Below are 22,253 nucleotides of genomic sequence, written 5' to 3'. Positions count from 1 at the left end.
CAAGAGACAGAGAGAGAGAGAGAGAGAGAGGGAGAAAGAAAGAGAAAGAGAAAGGTCTTATCCTCTGGTTCACTCCCCAAATGGCTGCAATGACTGTAGCGGTACTTATCAGAAGCCAGGAGCCAGGAGCTTCTTCTGGGTCTCCCATGCGGGTGCAGGGGCCCAAGTACTTCAGGCTATCTTCAACTGCTTTACCAGACCATCAGCAGGGAGCAAGATTGGAAGAGGAGCAGTCGGGACTAGTCCCGGCACCCATATGGGATGCTGGCGCTGCAGGCAGATGCTTAACCTACTATGCCATAGCACTGGCCCCCTTCTTCTTCTTCTTTTTTTAATGTTTATTTATTTATTTGAAAGGCAGAGTTACAGAGTACAGAAAAAGAAAGAGAGACAGAGAGAGATCCTCCATTTGCTGGTTCACTCCCCAAATGGCCGCAACAGCAGAGGCTGGGCCAGGCTAAAGCCAGGAGTCAGAAGCTTCTTCTGGTTCTACTACGTGGGTGCAGGGGCCCAAGCACCTGGGCCATCCTTCACTGCTTTCCCAGGTGCACCAGCAGGGTGCTGGATGAGAAGTGGAGTAGCCAGGACTTGAACTAGTACCCCTATGGGATGCCTACTGCAGGTGGTGGCTTTACCCAATATGCCACAGCACTGCCCCTCCTCCCCTCCACCTTTTTTTTTTTTTTTAAAGGTTGTTTATTTGAAAGGTCGAGTGATAGAGACAGAGAGATAATCTATCCACTGGTTCATTCCCTAAATGGATGCAACAGCCAGGGTTGGGCCAGGCTGAATCCAGGGGCCAGAAGCTGCATCCTCGTCTCCCACATGGCTGGCAGGGGCCCAAGTATTTGGGCCACTTTCTGCTGCCTTCCTAGGAGCATTAACTGAGAGCTGGATCAGGGGCAGAGTAGTTGGGACTCTAACCAGCACTTCAATACAAGATGCCAGTGAACATCTTGTATTGTGGTTTAATCCATAGTGCCACAATGCTGGCACCAGTCTTGGGCATTTTAACTGCTAGTACAAATGCCTGCCCCAATATCCTCCCTTTTTATTATTTAATTTGCTGTGCCTTGTTTCTTCCTATGAAAATGGGGGTAATAACATTTTCTTCATAGGATTTTGTGAAGAGTAAATGAAATAACATTGTAAGGCACTTAGAATAGTGTCAGACACATATTAAGAGCTCAGTAATTATAACAATAGTTATTCTTATTTAGAAACACTGTATGCTCTACATAATTCATGGAGAATCAAGATGTACATTGAAATAAATTATTTAAGGCTCTGAGTAAGGTTTATAACACAATTTAGCTTTCATTCAGATTATTTGAAGGTATTGGAAGCTATTGATCTGGAATCAGCTAAAAGATTTCAAATCTTCAGAAATAAAGATTTCAGTGATGTGGTTTAGGAATTTATCCAAAATTATTTGCATTGATTTCCCCAGGATTTTTTGATCATGAAATACCTTTACAAGGATGCCTATTAAGAACAACTCACTCAAGTAAGAGTTTTGGAAGTGTTTATCTAACTAAGGATTAGAATTTTATTTTAAGGTTAAAGACAATACTGCTTTAGAGTTTGGTAACCTCTTGTGGCATATCTGGTTCTCTGTGACTCTTATTTTTTTTTTTTTTGACAGGCAGAGTGGACAGTGAGAGAGAGAGACAGAGAGAAAGGTCTGCTTTTTGCCGTTGGTTCACCCTCCAATGGCCACCACGGCCGGCGCACTGCACTGATCCGAAGGCAGGAGCCAGGTACTTATCCTGGTCTCCCATGGGGTGCAGGGCCCAAGCACTTGGGCCATCCTCCACTGCACTCCCTGGCCACAGCAGAGAGCTGGCCTGGAAGAGGGGCAACCGGGACAGAATCCGGCGCCCTGACCGGGACTAGAACCCGGTGTGCCAGCTCCGCAAGGTGGAGGATTAGCCTAGTGAGCCACGGCGTCGGCCTCTCTGTGACTCTTATATTAGCTTTTCTAAGTATCTTTATGATAGCCTACAGAGCTCTAGAAGCAGATGGTTGATGAGTGGTTAGACACTGGTTGGGATGCCCACATCCTATATTGAAAGGTTTGAGTTCCAGGTTCACTCCCAGTCCCTGCTTCCTGCTAATGCAGACCTGGAGAGGCAGCAAGTGATCCTTCAAGTAGTATGTTCCACGCCACCCTATGGAAGCCACAGGGATCCAGTTCTTGGCTGGCTTCACCCGTCCAGCCCTGGCTATTGTGGGCATTTGAAGGGTGGATGGGCAATTTCTCTATGTCTATCTTTCTGCCTCTCAAGTAAATAAATATTTTTTAAAAGTATATATAAAAAAGTGAGCTCTGTTGAATAGAACTTTTCTGTGAAGATGGAAATGTTCTGTATCTGCACTGTGTAATCTGATAGCCCACTTACAATGTGGCTAGTACATCTGAGGAACTGAACCTTTAATTTTATTTGTTCTAATTAAATGAAATAAAGTTTGTAAATAGCTTCATATAGCTGGTGGCTATCATATTGTACTCTAAACAGTTTGAGCCCCACTTAATTTCTCTGGCCATCTTCCACTGCTTTCCTAGGCACATTAGTAGGGAGTAGATCAGAAGTAGAACAGCCAGGGTTTGAAACCAGCGCCTACGTGGGATGCTGGAACTGCAGGTGGAAGCTTAGCATTCTACACCACGGCACCAGCCCCTCACTTCAGCTTTGAAGACACTGAAGAGTAAAAGGAAACAATAAAATGAAACTATTTGTATTTGATAAGGAGTTAATATCCAAAATATATAAAGAATTTATACAACTCAATAGCAAAACAAAAACCCTGATTAAAAATGGGCAATAAAACTTGAATGCTTTCTTAAAGAAGACATACAAATGGCCATCAGGTATGTAAAAAAACTGCTCAGCTTCACTAGACATTTTAAAAATGCATAATAGGACTACAATGAGCTACCACTTCATAACTGTTAGGGTGGCCATTTGATATCTATATCTATCTATCTATCTATCTATCTCTATATAAAGATGGGGCTGGCACTGTGGCGTGGTAGGCTAAACCTCCACTGGTTGTGCTGGCATTCCATATGGCCACGGGTTCGAGTCCTGGCTGCTCCTCTTCTGATCCAGCTCTCTGCCTATGGCCCGGGAAAGCAGTGGAGGATGGCCCAAGTCCTTGGGCCCCTGCACCCATGTGGGAGACCTGGAAGACGCACCTGGCTCCTGGCTTTGGATCAGCCTAGCTCTGGCTGTTGCGGCCATTTGTAGAGTGAACCAGTGGATGGAAGACCTCTCTCTGCCTCTCTGTAACTCTGCCTCTCAAATAAATAAGTAAATCTCTGGTTCAAGTCCTGGATGCTCCTCTTCTGATCCAGCTCTCTGCTATGGCCTGGGAAAACTATAGAAGATGGCCCAAGTCTTTGGGCCCCTGCATCCATGTGGGAGACCTGGAAGAGGCTCCTGGCTCTCTCTGAATCAGTGCAGCTGTGGCTGTTGCAGCCAATTGGGGAGTGAACCAGTGGATGGAGGACTCTCTCTCTCTCTCTCTCTCTCTGCCTCTCCTCTCTCTTTGTAACTCTGACTTTCAAATAAATAAATAAAACTTAAAAAAAACCATGTATTGGGAAGTGTTCCTTTATATTACTGCATATGGAGGTAAATAGAGTGGAGATTCTTCCTTAATTTTATTTTCTACTTTTATTAAACCAAGATTGTTATTATACCATTTTTTTAAAGAAAAGATTTATTTGTTTGAAAAGTAGAGTGAATGAGAAAGAAGTAGACAATGGAGTGGGGGAAGGAGAGAGATCGATCTTTTATTTGCTGGTTCACTCACCAAATGACCATAAAAGCCTGGACTGGGCTGGACCAAAGCCAAGAGGCAGGAGCTCTGTAAGTTCCAAGTACTTGAGCCATTATCTACTGCTTCCCAGGCACTTGGGCATGGAACTGAGTTGGAAGCAGAGAAGCCAGAATTTGAACCAGCACTCCAATATAGAATGTGGTTCTCCCAAGCAGCAGCTTAACCTACTATGCCACAACACTTGCCCCTACTGTGCCATCTTTATGAGAAGGGGATGCTGGAATAGTAGGATCACGCCTTTTTTTTTTTTTTTTTCTTTCAGGCTTCCTGTGAACCTAACAATTCATTTTACTATTAAAGCCTTTTATTGCTTTTTTTTTATATTCTTGATTGTGCAGACACAGAAGTTTTATCTGTAACTTACAGTTAGTACTAGCTTAAGCAGAGTCATGAGACCAAATTTTTAAAAGTGAAGTAAGTTTTCCATACTTACACATTGATGGTGGGATAAAACACCTTAAAGAATCAAGACTGTTCAGGAACATCCTGTTTGCTGTTTGTATGGTAAATGTTGTATAGTCCATTCATGGCATAGTCCCAAGAAATGTTTCATGATGTTTTTCCCCAAAAAGACTTTTTTTAAGAAAAAAAAAAAAAGAAAAATGAACCATGACAATGGGTCTTAAATTATCAGGATGTAATTTATAGCTGAATTTCTTGGTGATCTCCAAAACCTTGTTTTTGCTCAATTATGTTTATCAAATTTAGCAATCCAAAAGTATTTAATAGTACATTAAAGCATATTTATTTGAAAGGCAGAGTTACAGAGAGACAGAGGCAGAGAGAGAGAGGTCTTCCATCCGCTGGTTCACTCCCCAGATGGCCACAATGGCCGGAGCTGCGCTGATCCGAAGCCAGGAGCCAGTAGCTTCCTCCAGGTCTCCAATGCGAGTGCAGGGGCCCAAGGACTTGGGCCATCTTCTACTGCTTTCCCAGATCATAGCAGAGAGTAGGATCAGAAGTGGAGTAGCTGGGATTCGAACCAGCGCCCATATGGAATACTGGCACTGCAGGCAGTGGCTTTTCCTGCTACGCCACAGTGCCGGCCCCCAGCATACTTTTTTTTTTTTTTTTTTGACAGGCAGAGTGGACAGTGAGAGAGAGAGGGACAGAGAGAAAGATCTTCCTTTTGCCATTGCTTCACCCTCCAATGGCTGCCATGGCCGGCGCGCTGCAGGCGGCGCACCACGCTGATATGATGGCAGGAGCCAGGTGCTTCTCCTGGTCTCCCATGGGGTGCAGGGCCCAAGTACTTGGGCCATCCTCCACTGCACTTCCCTGGCCACAGCAGAGAGCTGGCCTGGAAGAGGGGCAACCGGGACAGAATCTGGCGCCCCGACCGGGACTAGAACCCAGTGTGCCGGCGCCGCAAGGCGAAGGATTAGCCTAGTGAGCCGCGGCACCGGCCCCCCAGCATACTTTTTTAAAAAAATTTTTTTTAAGCTTTCATATCTTCATTGCCTGATTGAATAAGAGGAAAGCTTAAGCAGAAATATCCATAACCTTATATCTAGAAATAGCAGTTATTTATTCTTTCATTTTTAAAAATACAGCCATCTTAATATAATTGACACCACTATCTTCATAGCCTGAGTATTCTATTGTATTCATCCTGTCAATCAACAAATATGTGTGTGTGTCTTTCTATATATGTGTGTGCATGTAATTATCATACATATATACACATGCATTCAAGATACTAAGTTGACTGCTTCAAGCAAAGTTTATTATCTTTCAAGGCACAAAAGTTAACTATAAATCTAAAATAGACTATGAAGAATATCCATATTCTTTTTTCCTTATTTTTTTAGATATTTATTTTATTTATTTGAAAAGTAGAGTTATATATATATAGAGGGAGAGACAGAAAGAAAGAAGTCTTCCATCTGCTGGTTTACTCCCCAAATGGCTTCAACAGCTGAGGCTGGCCCAAGCCAAGCCAGTAGCCAGGAGCTTCTTCTGGGTCTCCCATGTGGATGCAGGGGCCCAAATACCTGAGTTGTCCTCCACTGCTTTCCTAGCCACATTAGCAGGGAGCTGGATCAGTAATGGAACAGCCAGGACTTAAACCAGTGCCCATACTGAATGCTGGTGCTGTAGACAGCAGCTTAATCCATGCCCCTCTTTTTTTCCCCCTCCTAAGAATGACAGAGAGGGAGAGACATAGCGAGCAATTATCCATCCACTGCTTGGTTCACTCCTCAAATTGCTGCAACCACCAGAGCTGAGCCAGGCTGAAGCCAGGAGCCAGGAACTCCATCCTGGTCTCCCACATGGGGGGCAGGGTCCAAAGTATTTGGGGTATCTTCCACTTCATTCTGTGACACATTAGTGGGAAGCTAGGTCAGAAGTGGGGTAACTGGGACTTGAATCTGCACTGCATACCATGCAGTGGTATATGTAGTGGTACCATGTGGGATGCTGGTGTCAGTCTCTCCGTGTTCTTTTAATGTTCAGGAAAGAACTTAGTTGGATTGTCTGAATTTCATTTGACACAGTTTTCTTTGTTTGTAGATTCCTCTCTTTGGTGCTAAGACTATTGGCCGGAGAAGTCCTGATGGACCAGTACTGAGCAAAGCTGAATTTGTGGAGAAAGTTCGTCAGAGTAACCAGGCCTGCCATGATGGAGATTTCCACACTGCTATTGTCCTGTATAATGAAGCCCTGGCTGTTGATCCTCAGAACTGCATCTTATACAGCAATAGATCTGCAGCCTACATGAAAATCCAGCAGTATGACAACGCGCTGGATGATGCAATCAAAGCCCGACTTCTAAATCCCAAATGGCCAAAGGTAGAAATCTCATTTACTTTCAAAGACTCTTTTGTACTTTCTCATTTTACTCTATTGTATTTTAACATCAGTGCAATTTATTAATATATTTGTAATCTGTACTTTGGTAAGATGCTTTTTAAGTGTGATTTCTTTGTCTAGTTTCTTTTTCATATATGTTTGAGATTTGAATTTTTTTCTTTCAGCTTTGTGATAAGATACTTTCTGGTTATTTAGGTTTTGCACATCTAATTTTATGTAGTGTTACAGATGGGGCATGATTTCCCTTCATTTAAAATAATCAATTTTATTCCTTGTCAAAGACTACTTGTTTTCAGAATGGTATATAATAAGGGCTTTTTTTTTCTAATAAATCATTGTAATTATTATTTCCTTAAATTCTGTAAGGCTTGAGCTTGTGTATTTGTTTTATGTATTGGTACTTTATTTTTCCATTCTTCTTTTTCTTCTTCTTCTTTTTTTTTCCTAAATAAGCCTCTACTTTATTTTAGAAATAGTATCTTCATATATGACTAGAGGAGAAAGAATAGGAGGCATACGATAAAGAATACAAAGTTGCAGATATGTGGGCTTGTCGAGAGATCTAATCTACAACAGGAGGGCTGCAGTTGATATTGTGTTGTTTTAGGGATAATTGCTAAGAGTAGGTTTTAGGTGCTCTTACTGCTTAAGTGCTCATGCACACACAAGAAAGGAGATGCTATGTGAGATGATGAATATGCTAATTTGAATATTGAAGTATTTCATTATGTATTAAGTATATCAAAACGTCATGTTTAACATCTTAAATATTACAAGTTTTTTAAAAAAGATGTAACTGAAGTGTTTAAGATGTTTTCTAGACATTTGATCTCATTATGGGCTTTCTGTTGGATTAATAAAGGTTAATGGGTGTTTCTTAGAGATTTAAAATAGATTCTTATTAATAAAATTTCATAGAACTTTTGTCTTTGGTGGGTGTTTTTTGGCCTTATTTGGTGGAATTTCCAGCATTGATACTGTCTCATGAATTGTTTAATACTCTGTAATTCCCTAAAGAATTTTTTTATAACTATAATCATTATAAATTAAATGAAAAGTGTTTCAAAATGTCATATATGACACCATTTGGGAGTATGAACACTGTTTTCAAAAGACAGACATAAGTTAATATTTCTGCATCTTTATTAATAGCAATATAGCTTTAAACCCACTGAGTCTTTAAGTATTTTTAAAAGTATATTATTGGATATAATTTCTTCACATTTTGCTAAGGATTTTTGTATCTATGTTTATGTCACTCTTCCTGTATCTTCTGAAAAAATATCTTTGCTGGATTGGCATTATTTCTTCCTTAGGTGTTTGATATAATTCATTACTTAAGCCATCTTTATCTTGGGCTTCTGTTTCTAGGAAGTTTTAAATTATAAAATCAAACTCTTTGATATAGGGCTTTTCAAGTTTTCTAATCTTAGATCAATTTTAGTAATTGTTTCTTCTTTTAAAAAAAGATTTATTTTATTTGTTTGAAAAGGCAGAGTGAGGGAAGGAGAGACAGAGTGAAAAAGAGATCGTGCATCTGCTGGTGTACTCCTCAAATGGCCGCAATGGCCAGGGGTGGGCCATGCTGAAACCATGAACTTGGAACTCCATTTAGGCTGCTCATATGGGTGGCAGGAGCCCAAGTACTTGGGCCATCTTTTGCTGCTTTCCCAGGTGCATTAGCAGGGAGCTGGATTGGAAGTGGAGCAGCTGGGACTCAAACCAGTTCCCTAATATGGGATGCTGGTGTTGGAGACAGTGACAACCTGCCATGCCTCAGTTCTGGCCCTGGTAATTGTTTCTTTGTTTTTAAGATTTTTTTTTAAAGATTTATTTAAAAGACAGAGATACAGAGAGGTAGAGAAAGAGAGAGAGGTAGAGGTAGAGAGAGAGAGAGAGAGAGAGAGAGGTCTCTTCCATCTGTTGGTTCACTCCCCAATGGCCAGGAGCCAGGAGCTTCTTCCGGGTCTCCCATGTGGGTGCAGGGGCCCAGGGACTTAGTCCATACTCTACTGCTTACCCAGACCATAGCAGAGAGCTGAATTGAAAGTGGAGCAGCCTGGACTCGAACTGGTGCCCATATGGGATGCTGGTACTGCAGGCAGTGGCTATACCCGCTTTGCCACAGCACTGACCCCAGTAATTGTTTATCTTAATTTTTCATTCAATCTGGATTGTTAAATTTGCCAGCATAAAGTTATTAATAATAGTTTCTTATTAGCCTTTTAATATCTGTAGTATCTGTAGTGACGTTCAGTTCTTCACTCTGATGTTGTTAATATGTGCGTCCTTTCTATTTTCTCATCAGTTTACCTAGAGGTTTACCAGTTATGTTCACCTTTACAATCATTTATTAGTTTTGTTGATTTTCTATATTGTTGTACATTTTCTCTTTCACTGGTTTTTACTCTTCATTGTTTTTGATTCTTCTTTGCATTTAATTTGCTCTCCTTTTAATTTTCATTTCTTTCTTTTCTTTTGTAAAGTGGTGAAGAAGATAAGACACCTTGCTTAGTTATTTAGGAAAAAGACCAGTATATAAGAAGTTTTAGAAATCATGGTCTTTCTAAAATGATTCATTTATTTATCAAATATTTGTTGCTTTTATTATACATGTTCTTCCACACATATGTAGCTCTTTCATGTAAAGTATGTTTGCTTCTCCCCATATTCACCACCAACTTTTCCTTTAAGCTACTATCATCTTTTGCGGTGATTTTCTAAGTATTTTCCCTATTTGAGTCTAGCCCCTTTTTAATTTATTTTTATGAATTTTAAAAAATTTATTTGATGGGGCCCGACGCCATGGCTCACTTGGTTAATCCTCTGCCTGCAGCGCCGGCATCCCATATGGGCACTGGGTTCTAGTCCCGGTTGCTCCTCTTCCAGTCCAGCTCTCTGCTGTGGCCCGGGAGGGCAGTGGAGAATGGGCCAAGTGCTTGGGCCCCTGTACCTGCATGGGAGATCAGGAAGAAGCACCTGGCTCCTGGCTTTGGATCAGCATAGTTCCGGCCATAGCAGCCATTTGGGGGGTGAACCAACGGAAGGAAGACCTTTCTCTCTGTCTCTCTCTCTTACTGTCTAACTCTATCTGTCAAATTAAAAATAATTTTTTTTTATTTGAGAAGCTGACACACACACACAGATCTCATCTTCTGAGTCACTCCTCAAAAGCCTGCAATGACTGAGGCTGAAGTGATGTCCCAGGAACTCAATCCATGCTCACACATGGATGGCAGGGAGCCAGTTATTTGAACCATCACCACTGCTTCCCAGGATCTGCTCTGGTAGGAAGCTGGAGTCAGGAGCTAGAGCTGGGAATTGAACCCAGGAACTCTGATATGGGATGTGAGCATCTCAGCGCTAGGCTGTATATCTGTTCTTTTCATTTCTTAAGATGGGAGCATATACCATTGATTTTAACCTGTCTTTTTAAACTGTGAGCATTTAAAACTAAATATTTATCTCTAAGTGCTAGTTTTGCATCCCATAGCTTTTAACATATGTTTTCATTATAATTTGGTTTGATTATTTTTTTATTTTCTTGTGGATGGATCTTGAGCAATGGATTATTGAAAAGTTTGTTGTTTAATTTCCAAATATTTGTGTTTTCTTGGTTATCTTATTGTTGTCTAATTTAATTTAGCTGTAGTCAAAGAACATGCTGTTTATGATATTAATGCTTTAAAATGTATTGTGGTACTCTTTTTTTATTTGACAGGTAGAGTTATAGATAGTGAGAGAGAGACAGAGAGAAAGGTCTTCCTTCCATTGGTTCACTCCCCTAATGGCCGCTATGGCTGGCACTGTGCTGATCTGAAGCCAGGAGCCAGGTGCTTCTTCCCAGTCTCCCATGTGGGTGCAGGGACCTAAGCACTTGGGCCATCCTCCACTGCCCTCCCGGGCTACAGCAGAGAGCTGGACTGGAAGAAGAGCAACCAGGTCAGAACCGGTGCCCTGACTGGGACTAGAACCCAGGGTGCTGGCACCGCAGGCAGAGGATTAACCAAGTGAGCCACGGCACCGGCTGTGGTACTTGTTTTATGGCCCAGCATGTCATTTATCCTGGTGAATTCAGCATAAGTGTTTAAAAAGAATATGTATTTTGTGGTGGTGAAGTGTAGTTCTATAGATGTATATTAAGTCAAGGTAGTTGCTGGTATGGTTCATATTTTCTGTATCTTTCTGACCTTTTGGGTGTAATTATTCTGCCAGTTGCTGGAATAATGAAGTTAAAATCTCTAAGTAAGATTTTGGAGTTGGCTGTTTATCCCTATAATGTTGTCAGTTTTTGTTTTGTTGACAGTTTTTGCCTAACCCTAACCCTAACCCTAACCCTAATTTGAAACTTTTTTTTTTTTTTAACAGCATAAGGGCCTGCTGTTATCTTTTCTTGAGGAGTTTATCTTTTTGTCATCATTCAATGTCCCTCTTTATCTCTGGTAGTAATTTTTTTAAAAAATTGTTTTATCTTATATTAACACAGGCACTCCAGTTTTCCACTTAATGGTTGTATTATATACCTTTAAATTTTTTTAAAAAATTTGCTTATTATTTGTGAGGCAGAGAGACAGAAACAGATTTTCCATCTACTGGTTTATTCTTCAAATGTCAGCAATAGCTGTGACTGGTCCATACTGAAGCCAAGAGCCAGAAACTCAATCCAGGTCTTCCATGTGGGTGACAAGCACTCGAGTATTGAACCATCACCTGCTGCCTTCCAAGATGTGCATTAGCAGGAAGCTAGAATCATAAATGGAGTTGGGATTTGAATGAGGCATTCTGATACAGGATGTGGGTATCCCAAGCAGTGTCTTCAGCACTGTGCTAATTGCTTAATCCATCCTCATTTTTTCATTTGCTCCTTCCTTCCATCTCTATGTATCTATGTATATATCTATCTGCTTTATTCTGTATCTCTCTCTCTCTCTATCATCTATCTATCAATTTGTTTATTTATTTGAAAGGCAGAGTGACAGAGAGAAAGAGCTCCTTCATCTGCTGGTTCACTCACAACTGTCCACAACAGCTAGGGCTGGGTTGAAGCCAAGAGCCTGGAATTCCACCTGGCTCTCACAAGTGGTGGCAGGAACCCCAAACAGTTAGGCCATCTTCTGCTGCCTTCCTAGGCAGCAGGGAACTGGATGGGAAACAGAGAAGCTGGAACCTGAACAGGTGCTCTGATATGTGATACCAATATCTTTGGCTGTATGTTTAAAGTTCGTGTCTTTTGGAAAGCATATCATTGTGTTGCTTCTTAAATCAATTTGTCAGTTTCTATCTTTTAATTGAAAATTTTAACCATTAACATTTAATGTAGTTATAAATGCTACTGATTTTGCATCTGCATTTTATTATTGCTTTTGTGTCTTCTTTGTTTTTGTTCCTCTGTTACTGTTTTCCTGCCATTGGTTGGTTTATTTTTCTCTTGAAGAAGTTTTCCATTGTTTCTGATGTTGTGGATGGTGTTTGGCAAGTGATTATCTTGGTTAGAATAGACTGCAACTCTGTTCTTAGGTGGTAGCTGCAGTTTCAGTTCAGATACTTTATTTTGATGAAGTGCTTTGAATGTGTTCCATACATGTGTGACTCAGCAGTTAGCTAAAGATGTGGGCAGACAAAATTTAGTGTCCCCTTTCTTTCTTGCTCAGTCTTTGGTTTTCCTGAATACCCTAGTTCTCGAGGCCAGAAAGACTGTTTTCTCTACCAGTGTTTCTGTTATCTTGCTGCTTCCCTCCAGAATGCCTGTTTCTCTTACTTCTCCAGTGCTTTCAAATAATTTATTTCGTTAAAAAATATCTCTAGATCTTAATATTTGTTTTCTATGTAGGAGTGGGTCTAGTAGGATATTGTTCAGTCATCACTAGAAGCAGAAGTGGCATTTTCTATTTAGTGATCTAAGGTTCCTTATGCTCAGTGGATCCCTTACAAACTCATCTTTCTTCTTTGGACCAGGAAACTTTTGTCAATATTTTGAGTTCTCTTATTGGAGTCATTGTCTCTTGTTAGCTAGTGTCATACATTTAGGATGTTTATCTCTTTTTTCCTTTTTTCATTCTTTGTGTCAAATTAATCAGTAACCCCTATATACTCTTTCTTAAATGTATTTGGTGTATATCTTACAGTTTATAGCTTGTATTATAGTCCAGTTTCTTAGTTTCCTTCTTACTTTTATATGATAACTGTTGTAACATTGTTCCAACAAAAACTTTCGTGTTGCTCTGTGCTGCCAATTGGATGGATAGTGAAGACTGACCAAGTGGTTCTATTTTCTTCATCATCCTGTGCTAACAAATGAGATCCTGTTGTGGTTTTTTCATTTTTCTCACTCCTGATTATTTATACCAGTTAATTACCATGGTAACTGAAATTTGAACTGTGTTAAAGAGACTGGTACTATTTAACGGTGAAAACTGAAATTCATGCTTATTGGAACAATATATACGTGAAGACTGCTGGGAGTATGGAGTTAGACCTAAGTTTTTTTCCCCCCTTATTAATTGACATCTGTGACAGGTTACTTTACCTCTGTCAACCTGTTTTGCCATTTTTAAGATGGATCATTGTCAAATACCTTGCACGGTTATAGTTAAGATAATAAAATGTAATGGGAACCAGCATTGTGGCATCGCAGGTAAAGCTGCCACCTGCATTGCTGGCAACAATGGGTGTTGGTTCATGTCCAGCTGCTACACTTCTGCTCCACCTCCCTGCTAAAGTGCCTGGGAAAAGCAGTGGAAAATGGCCCAAGAACTTGGGTTCCTGCCATACATGTGGGAGACCTAGATGAAGCTCCTGGGTCCTGGCTTTGGTCTGGCCCAGTGCTGGCCATTGTGGCTACCTGGAGAGTGAACCAGTGGATGGAAGATCTCTCTCTCTCCCTCCCTCTCTCCCTCCCTCTCTCCCTTCCTCCCTCTCCCTCTCCCTCTCCCTCTCCCTCCCCTTCTCTCTCTGTAACTGAATATTCAAAATAAATAAATCTTTAATAAATAAATAAAATTAGGCACTTGGCACAGTTTATAAATTATTGTTTTAAAATTTTAAAAGATTTATTTATTCAAAAGGCAGAGTTAGAAACACACACACACACACACACACACATACATACACAGGGGTGGGGGGAATCTTCCATCAGTTGGTTCACTCCCCAAATGGCTGCAATGGCCAGCGCTGGACCAGGCTGAAGTCAGGAGCCTGGAACTCCGTCTGGGTCTCCCATGTGGGTAGGGACCCAAGCACTCAGGCCATCTTCTGCTGCTTTCCCAGGCATATTACCAGGGAAATGGATTGGAAGTGGAGCAGCCAGAACTTGAACTTGTGCTTATATGGAATGCTGGTGGTTTAACTTGGACTCACTTAGCACAATTTGTCACATATAAATTATTTAACACATGACATCAGTAATGATGATGATGGTATTAGTAATCATCCTATATTTATATACACATAGTTTTTAGTAAATCTATTCAATTCTTTAAAATTTTTTTCATTTTCAATTATCTTCATATACAGAAGATCAATTTAGTATATATTAAGTAAAGATTTCAACAGTTTGTACCTACACAGAAACACAAAGTGTAATGTACTGTTTGAGTACTAGTTATAGCATTAATTCACATTGTACAACACATTAAGTACAGAGATCCTGCATGAGGAATAAGTGCACAGTGACTCCTGTTGTTGACTTAACAAATTTATAATAATCTCAGTGATCTTATGAATCTTTATAGTTTCTGCTGATCAATTTATAAAAAGTATGAACCACAATGGATGGAATATCCTATTAAGAAGATACTCTAAACAGCCGGCGCCGCGGCTCACTAGGCTAATCCTCCGCCTAGCGGCGCCGGCACACCGGGTTCTAGTCCCGGTCGGGGCGCCGGATTCTGTCCCGGTTGCCCCTCTTCCAGGCCAGCCCTCTGCTGTGGCCAGGGAGTGCAGTGGAGGATGGCCCAGGTGCTTGGGCCCTGCACCTCATGGGAGACCAGGAAAAGCACCTGGCTCCTGGCTCCTGCCATCGGATCAGCGCGGTGCGCCGGCCGCAGCGCGCCAGCCGCTGCGGCCATTGGAGGGTGAACCAACGGCAAAGGAAGACCTTTCTCTCTGTCTCTCTCTCTCACTATCCACTCTGCCTGTCAAAAAAAAAAAAAAAAAAAAAAAAAAAAAAAAAAAGATACTCTAAATAAAAAAAGGAATATACATTTATTGCAGAGAGAAGAGGAAGAATTGTACTCTTTTGAATAACTTAGCTGACCTTTTTGCCTTTTTTTCTTAATTTATTCAAAAGGCAGATAGATAGATATGGGGAGGAGGAGGGAAACAGATAGAAGGTATCTCATTCATTGGTTCATTCCCCAAATGCCTGCAAGAACCAGGGCTGGGCTAGGCTGAAGCCAGCAGTCCAAAACTCAGTCTGGGCCTTTAACTTGGGCGGCAGGGGCCACACTACTTGAGTTATCATGTGCTCTTCCCAGGGGCATGTATTTGCAGGAAGTTGGAATTGAAAGTGGAACAAGGACCCTGAACTGGGTACCACATGTGCCACGTGGTATCTCAAGTGGCACCTTAACCACTTCTCCAAATACCCATCCTTCTTATTGATTTTTGGTGTGTGTGTTTTTTTGAGATTTATTTATTGAAAGTCAGAGTTAGAGAGAGAATTGATCAATTTTCCATCTGCAGGTTTACTCCCCAGATGCTGCCAGGGCTGGGCCAGACCGAAGCTATGAGCCAGGAGCTTCATTTAGGTCTCCTATGTGAGTGGTAGGGGCCCAAACACTTGGGCCGTCTTCTGTTGCTTTTTCCAGGCCATTAGCAGGGAACTGGATTGCAAGTGGAGTGGCCATATGGGGTGCTGCTGGTGGCCTTACGTGTGCTACACCACAATGCCGAACTGGAGTTAGACCACTTTAAAAATACGGGCCGGCGCCGCGGCTCACTAGGCTAATCCTCTGCCTAGCGGCGCCGGCACACCGGGTTCTAGTCCCGGTCGGGGTGCCGGATTCTGTCCCGGTTGCCCCTCTTCCAGACCAGCCCTCTGCTGTGGCCAGGGAGTGCAGTGGAGGATGGCCCAGGTGCTTGGGCCCTGCACCCCATGGGAGACCAGGAAAAGCACCTGGCTCCTGGCTCCTGCCATCGGATCAGCGCGGTGTGCCGGCCGCAGCGCGCCGGCCGCAGCGCGCTGGCCGCGGCAGCCATTGGAGGGTGAACCAACGGCAAAGGAAGACCTTTCTCTCTGTCTCTCTCTCTCACTGTCCACTCTGCTTGTCAAAACAAAAAAAAACAAAAAAAAAACCAAAACCGTTCATACAGCATTTGGTATCGTCTGCTTGGTCAAAGCAATTCACATGGCCAAGCAAAGAACCACTGTAGGAGGAGGATTAACTCGGGTCATATGCAATGGTGGGTGTAGAGTTTGTGGCAAGTCTTTCCTCAATATTCTTTGTCCAATCCCATAACCCTCTTTAGTTGTATCTATGTTACTTTGACTTTTCATCCTTTATCTTTTTGCTGTGAAAAATTTTTTAATCCAATCTTTTTAGACAAGTAAATCGTGAAGTAGCTTCTGTTATTTAGTGTGAATGATGAGTTATAGAAATACTAATGGTCTATAATAATATAGGAAGAGAACCCCAAAAGAATGGCGAATTCTCATATGGTAAAACAGTACATAAGAGAAGGGTTTATGCTTGGACTTTCTTATTCATTTTAAAGCACACTAGGAAATACCTCCTCTTTTTTCATGGATTTAAAATTTTTCTTGTATTCTCTCACATTGATGATACCTGATGAAGGAATCCTATTGTCAGCTATAATGCCTGAATACAGTTTTATACTCTATTGGGTTGTATGCCTTCTGACAGAGTTACATATAAGAAAAAAGTATGACTTGCTGAGTTGCACAGTATAAATTTTCCTATTCTTTAAACCGTTTTTATTTTCAAATCTAAAATGAGTATCTTGGTGACAGCATATATTTGCATTGTGTTTTTAAAACCAATTTTGTCAATTCCTGCCTTTTAATTGTAGTGTTTAATCCATTTATATTTAATGTAGCTATTGACAAAGTAGTATTTATAGCTACTGTATTTCTATTTGATTTCCATATGTCTGATATCTTCTCTGGTTTTCTGTTTCTCTATTACTTCCTTTTTTGTGTTAAATAGATATTTTTTATTGTATCAAATTAGCTTATTTCTTTTAATATATATGTTATATAATATATAATCATGCTGATATTCTCATTAAGTTCTTTAGACATAGTTTCTTTTAGTTCGTTGAACACATTTATAATAGCTGGTTTAATGTCTTTATCTAGTAAATCCAACATCTGGTATTGATTACTTTTTATCCATGTATAGTCCATACTTACCTGTTTCTATTTGTCCCTCATCACTTTTTGTTGTTGAATTGCATGTTTTGAGTAGTATCAAATACCCTTCTTCTGCAGGGTTTGTTATTATTGCTGTTTGTTGTTGCTCTTTTTGTGTTAGTGATTCTCCTAGACTAATTCTTTAAAGTTTGTTTTCTTTACCTTGTACAGCCATTAAAGTCACTGTTTGAGTGGCTTAGTGGTCAGCAAAATGGTTGAACAGAGATCCCTTATATGCTTTGAGTCAATAAATCTTTAAGCCTTGGCAAAAGAGTTCTGTGTGTGTTAGGGCATACCTTCCAGTTTACAAGTCTATCTTAGCCTTTACTTCTTGTGTGTCTAGAACCTCAAGGCCCATACCAATTCAGATAATTCTGGGGCATGCACATAGTTTTGCACATTCTCAGATTCCTAGGAGTGTTTTTTAAAAGCCCCCTATGGACAGTTTCCAGATTTTTCTTTAAAGGTTTTTCATTAGACTGTTGTCTACCCAGCTTTTTTTTGACAGGCAGAGTGGACAGTGAGAGAGAGAGAAACAGAGAGAAAGGTCTTCCTTTGCCGTTGGTTCACCCTCCAATGGCCGCGGTGGCCGGTGTGCTGCGGCCGGCGCACCGTGCTGATCTGATGGCAGGAGCCAGGAGCCAGGTGCTTCTCCTGGTCTCCCATGGGGTGCAGGGCCCAAGCACCTGGGCCATCCTCCACTGCACTCCCTGGCCACAGCAGAGAGCTGGCCTGGAAGAGGGGCAACCGGGACAGAATCCGGTGCCCCGACCAGGACTAGAACCTGGTGTTCTGGCGCTGCAAGGTGGAGGATTAGCCTAGTGAGTTGCGGCACAGGCCGTCTACCCAGATTTTATTGCTTCTCCAGGCACCTGTCATATTAAGCAGTCACCACTGATTTTATTTGATACATGTGTTGGGAAGAAGGCTCTTTATACTGAGCTACTTCTATGTTAAGTCAAATACGGTCCTGTGAATGGAGTTTTCCAGGGAATTGCAAGACAGGTCAAATAGCGGAATATTTTGGGAAGGCTCAAATCTTTTAAATCATTCCTCCATTGACTCCTAAACTTCTGTTTTTCATGTCTTTGTGGCTGAAGGCTGGTAAATTGCAAGTCTTTAACTTAGCTAGGGAAAAAGGGATAGAAATCGTGCAAGTTAAAACCTTACAAAGCTCGCTGTTCTTACTGAGATTCAGTTGTTTCTCTTGAAGAAATACTTCTTGGATTGCTATAGATTGTTGGTTGCTTTCCAAAGTTCTCAAAAAGTTGATTTTGAGAAGTTTTGTTGATGTTATAGCTTTAATGGAAAAGTAGATTTTTGAAAGTCTATACAGTGCCATTTTGGAAATGGTTCTCCATAATTCAATTTATGGTAAAATACAAACCACCACTGTGAGGAAAACAGTACGTAGGAGAGTGAAAGCAGAAATGGGGATACCAGTGGTACAAACTTAGGCTACAGTAATGGTGGTGGAAATGGAGATGAGTGGTTTGAACTTTGTTTTGTAAAGGCTCACTGAATTTATAAATGAAAGATTGATTCTTGTAACAAGCATCTTCTATAGGTGATGCTGACTGCACTCCACAGGTAAGGTAGAGTTCAGGGGGATTTAGCTTGCTCAGAATCACAGAGAAAGAAATAACTAGGATTAGAACCTTGGTTCTATGCTGTGGTTTAGCTATTAGAGATACCAGTCTGGGTGTCCCCCAAAGGCCCATATGTTTTATGTTAAAGGTTAATGGATTAAGATTAGAGATTTGATCCAATTATAGTGTTTGGGAGATGGACCTAGTGTGATATTTCATTTGAGGCATGCCCTTGGAAGGAATTCTTCACTTGATCTTAGCCAAAAGGCTGAGAAGTGATAGGAATTCTTGAGGAGTTATTACATAAGGCCGACTTGAGCTTAGCTGCTTTCTCTTTGCTTCCTAGCTCACCATGTGTTCATTCCTCCACAGACGCTCTGCCATTGTCGTCTTTAGGTTTCACCGGATGGCTAAACCAATGGACCACCCAATATTGAACCTGTATCTCAAATACAAAAATATTGAAACTGTATCTCAAATAAACTTCCTTTCTTTATAAATAGCTTGTCTTAAAAATTTTGTTATAGTGATAAAAAGCTGACAAATACACCTGACTCCAAATTTTCTTAACATGTAAATATACTAACTCAAGGTATTGAAGTTATGAGTCAAATGTTAAATTCACAATATTTATGATAAAATTTACTACTTTCTGGGGGCCCAGTGCTAAGGCACAGAGGGTTAAAGACATGGCCTGCAGTGCTAGTATCCCATGTGGGCGCTGGTTTGTATCTGGGCTGTTCTGCCTCCAATCCTGCTCCCTGCTAATGGCCTGGGAAAGCAGTGGAGGATAGCCCGACTACCTGGGCCCTTGCACCCACATGGGTAACCTAGAAGAAGCTTCTGGCTCCTGGCTTCAGCCTGGCCCAGCTCTGGCTGTTGTGATCACTTAGGGAGTGAACCAGCAGATGGAAGAGCTCTCTGTCTCTCTCCTTCTCTCTATATCTCTGCCTTTCAAATAAATAAGTAAATAAGTAAATATTTTTTTAAAGAAAGTAAGTTTGAAAAAAAATTTGTTAAACTTTTAGTTTTATTGTAGGAGAGGAAAAATATAGTTCCTTCTACTCTTCTCAGTTCTGTGCTGGGATCCCTATAACAAAAGACAGATGAACAAGAGAAAAGTCTACACATTTATTTAATATAAGTTTATATGAGACAGGAGTCTTTATAAGGTAGAGAAGGTCAAAAGAAGTAGTTAACGTGAGCGGTTTTAATGCTAGGTTTGATAAAGGGTGGAAAATCACAGAAAACTGTGATAGGACAAAGGAGATATTAGTTAAGGGCAATACTCTGGGGCAAATTTAGCATGGCCTGTAAGGATTTTCTGACTGCCTCCATCTTTGGAGTTAAGCATGTTCCTTTCTTCCAGGTTTAGGGATAGCACTTCTCACATGAAGGTCTTATAACCTAATGTGAGAGAATGTTTCTGACCTAGTATGGGGAATTCTTTCTGTCCCTTCCATGTCTGAAATCTGTTAGCTTAAAATATTTAATGTATCACAATGTTATATTTTGAGGTGGTAGTCCTGAACCCTGTCGCTATTGTAAGTTAAATCCATCATATCCAGCTCACTTCTTTTTTTAATGTTGTAGATTTCTTTACCAAAAGAATTGTTATTACCCATTTAACTTTCTGAATAAATGGTTTATTATTGTTGATACAGGCTATTGTTTCATAAGCCATGAACATGTGATTTTATGATAGGCTTGTAATTTTTGAGCATTTGAAGCCACATTCAGATTGTTCAGGTCAATTTCAAACAAGAAAAGTTATAATCCTCTGTTGTCTGCTGTTTTCCTCATTCATCATTCCAGTCCTTAGAGTTAAATGTTTTCACCTAGTTTGAATATTTTTCAAGATCTTTTGCAGTGTATCTGTAATTCTGCACACATGTACTCATGTGGGCATTTACACACATGCCTCTGCACAATCTTAAGGAAAGGGGATTTAAAAAAATGTTAGATTTGTGATATGTTTGTTTTTACCTATCAATTTAGAAATCTAATTATCTTTAACAGCTATATACTATTTACTTGAGTATATCAATTTAATATTTTTGAATTTTTGTTTAAAAAGATAAAAATCTCTAATAACAGATGAGTCTTTTTTTGAGATTCTGTCAGGGGGGTGCGGGCACTTGATTGTCCTTGGCTGTAGGAGAGGTCATTCTCTTCTACCAAGTGAGCACAGTAACAGATGAGGTAAACTGCAGTTGAAAAGTCTTTATTGGGTACAGGAAGAAGACACAAAGTAATCTTCGTTTCTTTATTAGTCAAGGAAAGACTATAAGCAGAAGTATGTTTTCTAGTTGTTACCATTTGATTGATAGTGTGTCTATTTATTATTGAAGTGATTGTCTCATAAGCCCACTTATAGTTTACTTATTTATACATTTGGTTTTTATCTTACTATTGTTGATGTAAGAGAAAAAATCAGGGTTCTTTCATTTGTTTGTTTACCAAGAGAAATTTTTCTCATAAATATCAGCCTAAGTGATGTAAGAATCCGTAGCACTTCCTTGGAAACCAGGCATTTATGAAACAGGAATATTACTAGAAAATGGATGCCATGTCCCCGTGAAATGATTCAGAAGGTCTGGCAAGAAGAGGCATTTTGCTATAAAGGACTTTCAGGAAATAGGAGCTCAGTTATTCAAGTTCTAGGTTTATTTGTCATAATTCATTTTTTTTTTTTTTTTTTTTTTATTTTTGACAGGCAGAGTGGACAGTGAGAGAGAGAGAAAGAGAGAAAGGTCTTCCTTTGCCGTTGGTTCACCCTCCAATGGCCGCCGCTGCAGCCGGTGCACCGCGCTGATCCGATGGCAGGAGCCAGGATCCAGGTGCTTTTCCTGGTCTCCCATGGGGTGCAGGGCCCAAGCACCTGGGCCATCCTCCACTGCACTCCCTGGCCATAGCAGAGAGCTGGCCTGGAAGAGGGGCAACCGGGACAGAATCCGGCGCCCCGACCGGGACTAGAACCCGGTGTGCCGGCGCCGCAAGGTGGAGGATTAGCCTATTGAGCCACGGCGCCGGCCCTATTTGTCATAATTCATTTTTAAGACTAGAATATCCTAATGACTAAATTAGAAACATGTAAGTTTCACTTTCGGCACCCAAATGGTATCTGTTTCTCACTAAGGAGCATGGATATACTGTTTTAAATGAACAAAGGTTTTGTTGTCATTAAAATACAAATATGTGCTTTGTGGGTGATATTTGAAATGTCTTAGGACTCATAACTTTTTTTTTTTAATTTATTTGACAGATAGAGTTAGATAGTGAGAGAGAGAGAGAGACAGAGAGACAGGTCTTCCTTCAGTTGGTTCTCCCCCCAAATGGCTGCTACGGCCGGAACTACGTTGATCTGAAGTCAGGAACCAGGTGCTTCTTCCTGGTCTCCCATGCGGGTGCAGGGCCCAAGCACTTGGGCCATCTTCCACTGCACTCCTGGGCCACAGCAGAGAGCTGGACTGGAAGAGGAGCAACCGGGACTAGGACCGGTGCCCATTGTGGGATGCCAGTGCTGCAGGTGGAGGATTAACCAAGTGAGCCATGGCGTCGGCCCAGGACTCATAACTTTAAAACATTTCTATTAGGGTTTTCTATAATACAGTTTGGTAGCATTTTTATTG

General features: G+C 40.9%; 1 protein-coding gene across 2 annotated transcripts in view; it reads left to right on the top strand.

The window, feature by feature from the left end:
- The window catches only part of TTC28 (tetratricopeptide repeat domain 28), a 700,068-nt gene that overhangs the window by 31,443 nt on the left and 646,372 nt on the right, over positions 1-22,253 (top strand). For both annotated transcript variants that reach the window (XM_051826641.3, XM_008274620.5), the window contains exon 2: positions 6,361-6,639. In XM_051826641.3, coding sequence (XP_051682601.3) covers positions 6,361-6,639 — 279 coding nt within the window. The remainder of the gene's footprint in view (positions 1-6,360; positions 6,640-22,253) is intronic.

Source organism: Oryctolagus cuniculus, chromosome 21 (assembly GCF_051225735.1).
Source record: "Oryctolagus cuniculus isolate XC-2025 breed Fujian yellow rabbit chromosome 21, ASM5122573v1, whole genome shotgun sequence".
In the NCBI taxonomy this organism is placed as follows: Eukaryota; Metazoa; Chordata; class Mammalia; order Lagomorpha; family Leporidae; genus Oryctolagus; species Oryctolagus cuniculus.
This window is presented reverse-complemented; position numbering and strand designations above follow the sequence as displayed.